Genomic DNA, 5,589 nt, shown 5'->3' with positions numbered 1-5,589 from the left:
GCCATGAGCTGATGCCAAGATCTGGGGCCTGGGACAAGGTCACGTAGTTGGAGGTGGCTCAGCCACTCTGTCATGGCTGGGACCATGAAGTCAGCACAGGGTGGTCCTGGAGCAGATCTTTGCAGATGAAGGTTGCTCCAGCCCATGTGGGACATTGGAGGGAACAGGGCCCCAGAGGTCAAGCCACGAAAATCACAGGCAAGCCCAAACTAGGAAGAGGGGTGTCTTCCACGTGAGCTACTGACATGGATGGGGCCTGGGGTAGGAAGACGCATAGGGGGCTCCCCACACAGGGCCCAAGCTGGATCCCACTGCCCCAGGTGCAATTTCATAACAGCCATAACAAGACATCTACTGTGGTCCGTTCTCCCTGAGTCACCTCATGTAATCCTCCTAGCCTTGCCACAGGCATCACTTTACAGATGAGGAAACTGAGGCTCAGGGATCACAGGACACACCAGGTGGGGCAGCGATGTTAGCCACCCCCGTCTCCTGGGCAGGCTTCCAGATTCCTGTCCTCCAGCCACCAGGAGCCCAGGGTATCCAGGCCTTGTGACCTGTGCCATCCAACACGGGGCCAAGGGCCACATGTGTCTATCGAGTTCTTGAAAAGTGGCTGGTGCCCCATTGATTCAATGTGATTTAATTTTAACTAATTTACATTTAATTAAAAATGGATCCCCAGTTCAGTCATTAGAGCACTGTTAAGTACCTGTGGAATACCTCGGGCATACAACTCGTCCTTTTCAGATGTGAATTCTATTAAGTCTAAATACAGATCAAATACTTTAGATGAAATTTAGCATCCAAATTGAGATGTGCTGTAAGTGTAAAATAATCACGGATTTCAAAGACTTAGTACCCCCCAAACCGATGTAATATATCTCATTAATATTTTGTACATGATTGTATGTTAAAAGGATAGTATTTTGGACATATTGGGTTAAATAAAATACATGAACAAAATTAATGTTACCTATTTCTTTCTATTTTATAAAGAATGGGGCTACTGGAAAATTTGAGATTACTCGTGTGGCTCACGTTATATTTCCATGGGACGGTGCAGCTCTCATGCCCAGGTGGGGAGCCTCGACCCAGGCATGGAGTTTTCAGGAGCTGTGACAATCCGTGTGAGGGTTACCGTGGGCAGGGGGCAGCTCCTGGGGTCACTGGCCTTGCTCTTTCCTTCTCCATGTCCAGAGAGCATGGGCTCCCCGTGAGGGCTGCTGAGGAGCCAGACTGCCCTGCGCAGAAGACAGGTGGAGAGAGGGGTGGGGAGGGAGAGGTGACGGAGGGAGGGGTGAGGCCTGGGTGAGGGGACCTGGAGCTGGTGGTAGACAAAGTGGCAACTGCTCCTCATAAAGTGGCTGGCAGACAGGCGGGCTGGATTTGTGTCAGTGGGAGGAGCAGGGTTTTGAAGCGCAGACACTCGGGGGAGGAGAAATTAGCTAAAACCAGCTGATTCTGCTCTGGATCCAGTACAAATCAATCACTATATGAAAGCAGGAGCCGAGGGGCAGAGGGGATCAGGAGGGTTGTGGGGTGAGGGGGGGTGGTTTGAGATGGACCAGAGAGTGAACAACCCCATGGTCACCAGGAGAGCAGCTGGGTTCAACTACTGCAAGAAAGAGCTGAATGCTGGAGGAGGAACACAGAGAGAAGGCTCCCTCACCTCGGGTCTCAGGGGAAACTGAGTCACCCAGGAAGATGCCTTGCTTTGACTCTAAACCACTCCAATATCTCCAACATTGCCTCTTACCAAATGGCCAGATTCCACAAGATTCCAGGTAGCCTGATCACTAGAAAATACATGGGGAAAAGCATCTCCCTCTGATGACTGAATTCCTTTTACCTACAGAAACAGCACCCCCTGGCCATATCTGGGGCCCAGGCTGCTGGGACTTGACTGAGACCCTGGCCCAGATCAACATCAGAGATTACACAGTGACCCTGATGGGTCAGGATCCAGAATGGAGCTCTCCTCCCTGCCTCCAGATTTCTTTCTATGTAGATGGGAACCCGGGTTGGATGAAGGAGGTAACTAGGAAAATGGGAAAGGGCCCTGCTGGAGCTTGGGAGGCCTAGGAATGGAGAGATCAGAGGTTGGGAATGTTCTGGGCTCTCCAGGCACTGGCAGAGAGAGGCCGGGATTGGAGGAAGGGCACGGGAAGGCCCCATGCTTTCCTGCACCCGCATTTTGCTGCTGATGGGTGCATACCAGGGCGACCACAGATGATAAATGAGACTTGCTGTGGGAGCAGGAGCCGTACAGATGTGGAGGGACGGGAGCATCTGTGCCCCCAGATTGTGTCACCGCTCGGCTGCTGCAGGAAGCTCTGGTCTCACCCCACGTAGTTTGGGATTCCTAGCCTGGGGGCCTGGGCTCCCACCCCAGCCACCCCAGCCCATCTTCTCTACTCTGGGGTTGGAGCAGGGAGGGAGGTCAGGGAGGACACCCCAGCATATCCAGCACTGCACAGTAGTGTGGCTTCAGTCTCGGTGGGATAAAGGACACTCGAGGAGTGTCCTTTCACGTGCTTCTCGCTGTGCTCTGCCAGTGTGGGGGAGCTTGGCCTCTCTCTCCCAGGATGGGCAGAGTGGCTCTTCTAGGCAGGGGCCTGGGCAGAGAGCCTGTGTTCCCATCAGTGGGGACCGCCTGGCTCTGAGCAGAAACAGTGTTTTCACGTGGCAGCTGAGCAGAGGCAGTTAGTATATTTCTTTAAAAACGAGCTTCTGTCTCTTGGTGTGCTCCCCTCCGTTGTCCCTGAGCCCTGGTGGCGGCTGTCATCCACACATGCACACACACTTTCTCACTCTGCTCCACCCCTCCCCAGGCCTCAGTGGCCCTGCTAACGGTCCTGTCTCCTGATGCGGGAGCTCAGATTTGTCATGGGAAAGGGCTCCAGAGCTCAGCCCCTCCTCGTCTCTGCCCTGGCATGCCCACCCCAGCTGTGGGAGGGCTCCTCCCCTGCCGCCCCCAGCCTCCACGTCCCTCTACCGTTCCATCTTCTCAATGACCCCCTGGAGCACCATTCCCGAGATTTAATGACCCAGTCCGTGATCGGTCCCAGGTCCTGCTGCTTACTTACTCTCCACGGCAAGAGTGATGGGCTGGCTGGTCTTGTTATCCCCGTTCTTATCATTAACAGCCTGCACATAGTAGCGGCCCGCGTCGGGAGCCACTGTGGACAGGATGACAAGGGTGTTCTCCAGCGTGATGGCTCTGGGAAGAGAAAAAGGACTCTTCTGACCAGGGTCCAAGGGGCTCTGAGCCTCTAGGGAGTGGGAACGGGAAACTGAGGCACGTGGCCTGACCATACCTCCTCGTCTCCACCTGTCCCCAGCTGGAGAGAGACAGCTGCCTCCCGGAGCCCCTCCTGCAGACCACCTTCCTGACCCCTTACTGCCTAACTCCAGCCCCGATCCATTTTCAGAGAACCCCCAACACGACGCTGGTGCTGTCAATCAGACCTAAATACAGCCCATTCGTAGCTGGAGGCTGAGACCGTCCACATGAAGTTTTCCCAGCCCCCACCCGAAGGCTGGGCTAGGGGTCTTTCCCACGAGCCCCAGTGAAAGTCTGCCCTTTCCCATGTCACAGCATCGATAGGTGTGCATGTGGTGATCTCTGCATCACGAGGGTCCAGACACCTCAATGTTCGCAGAATGAATGAGTGAATGACAGTGAGCCGGTGGGCGACGGTCGTGAGTTTAGAAATGAGCGGGACCCTTCCAGAATTGGTGTCTTCACCCTCATCCTAAATTTATTTAGGTTGACTCCAAGGCCACAGGTCACCTGTCACCTGTCACATAGACACACCTCCCTCCAGGCCCCTCTTTGGGTACCAGCTCCCACCCCCCTGGAGCTGATCTGCAGGGCTGGGACCAGCTGGGCTGCTCAGAGGGTGAAAGCAGTCAGGCTGTGCTGCGGGGCACAGAGACGGGCCGCGTGTCCCCAGCCCCGATGCCTCTGCCGGGTTCCCCTCACGCAGCCCCTCAGCAGGCCCAGGCTCCAGGCAGGAAGCCGGGATCCCCATTAAATGTGGGTGAAATGGCGCTGGGAGCGTTGCCCACGCCGGCTCTGCCGGTCCCCCCTCCGCCCATTCTCCCGATGACAAACAAAACCATTAGTTTGTCAAGTCTATCTCCGGATTTTAATGTGATGTGCCCGAGACAGCTGTTAAACATCCTTAATGTTAGTTTAACAAGGACAAATCCAGTTGAATTCTTTTCAAATTTTCCCATTAGGTGAATGTTACAGAGTTTTAAACAGGCTCTCAAATAAACATTCCCACTAATGCTTCTCCGGCCGGCTCTCTCCCACCCTGGGTGTGCTGGCTTGTTGTTGTTGTTTTTTTCTTCACTCTTTCCTGGTTTTCATGCTTCACATGCTGAGACTCACACCATCAACAGGGCTCTGGGAGAGAGGAAAGCAGGCCCTCCTGCCCCCAGTTCCTGGGCACCTTAATGATGTCTCTTATTTTTTCTGGAGAGCTCTTTTAACCTCCAGCTAATGAAGTGATAAGAGGTGGGCCCAGAACCAGGCTAAAATACTTTATGTCACAAAATGGGACAGGGATGGTGACCATGTCCCCTTCTAGGAGTCTCCTGCGGGGGCCCTTGTCCTTTGGTGTAGTGTGTGGGGGTGATTGTGGTTGGGGAAGGGCAGCTGGGCTGTGGGTCCTACCCACACAGGGCTCTGGTTGGGGCAGGGGGTAAGCTCTGGAATGGATCTTTGGCCCAGCCTCTAGGGAGCGTGCAGCTTTCTCCTTGCTGGGCCTCAGTTTCCTCATCTGTGTAAGGGGTGAAAGCAGATGTTTGCTAAGATGTCTTCTAGCCCTGAGGTTGAAGCATTCTGATTTCTACCGCTGCTCTGTTCTTTCCCCATTTGGTTCAAGGCCGCCCAGCAGCCCCTGCCTGGCACATAGCCCTTACCTGGCACAGAGTCCAGCTTCAGGACGGGGGACTCTCATGAGCAGCAGTACACTGGGACCGTGGGGGTTGCAGCTTTCTCAGCCACCCCATTGCCAAGGTCACTATAAAAGTGGTTTTGATGAAGCTTCCAATGGACAAACCAGGCGTGGCCTGGCCCACTCTCTAGTTTGCCTACCTGTCCTGAGCCCCCTTTTGGCCTTCAGAGAAGAAGGCTCCCACCTCCAATTTCTTCTCTCCTTGACCAGGAAGGCTCCCCACCCCATTCTCTACTTTAGCAATATTTTGTCTATGTTATGATCAACCCTTCTATGGTCAATGGTTCTCAACTAGGAGTGTTTTTTGCCCTCAAGGGGGCACTTTCCAATGCCTGGACAACTTCTGGTTGTCACGGCTGTGGGGTTTCTACTAACAACTAGTGGCAGAGGCCAGGCATGCTGCTAAGCAAGCATCCTACAATGCACAGGGCAGCCCCGACGAGGAAGAATGATCAGGCCCCAAATGTCAACAGAGCTGTGGTTGAGACAGCCTGTTCTCGGAGCAGAGGCCCAAGGACTAGGCAGAGATGGCCAGCTGTCCACTCGGTCTCGGGCTCCCCTTCTACAGAGCTCTGCAGTTGCTGGGAAGACAAGGACACGCTTCCCAGCCTCCCCTGCA

At 54.4% G+C, this 5,589-nt stretch overlaps 1 protein-coding gene across 1 annotated transcript in view; it reads right to left on the bottom strand.

The window, feature by feature from the left end:
• SDK2 (sidekick cell adhesion molecule 2) overlaps positions 1–5,589 on the bottom strand; it is a 119,122-nt gene that overhangs the window by 91,557 nt on the left and 21,976 nt on the right. The window contains 1 exon segment of the mRNA XM_008576085.1: positions 3,090–3,223. Within this exon segment, the coding sequence (XP_008574307.1) occupies positions 3,090–3,223 (134 nt within the window).

This window comes from Galeopterus variegatus, unplaced genomic scaffold (assembly GCF_000696425.1).
Source record: "Galeopterus variegatus unplaced genomic scaffold, G_variegatus-3.0.2 Scaffold1283, whole genome shotgun sequence".
NCBI lineage: Eukaryota > Metazoa > Chordata > Mammalia > Dermoptera > Cynocephalidae > Galeopterus > Galeopterus variegatus.
Note: the sequence above shows the minus strand (reverse complement) of the source record. Positions and strands in the feature narration are given on the sequence as shown.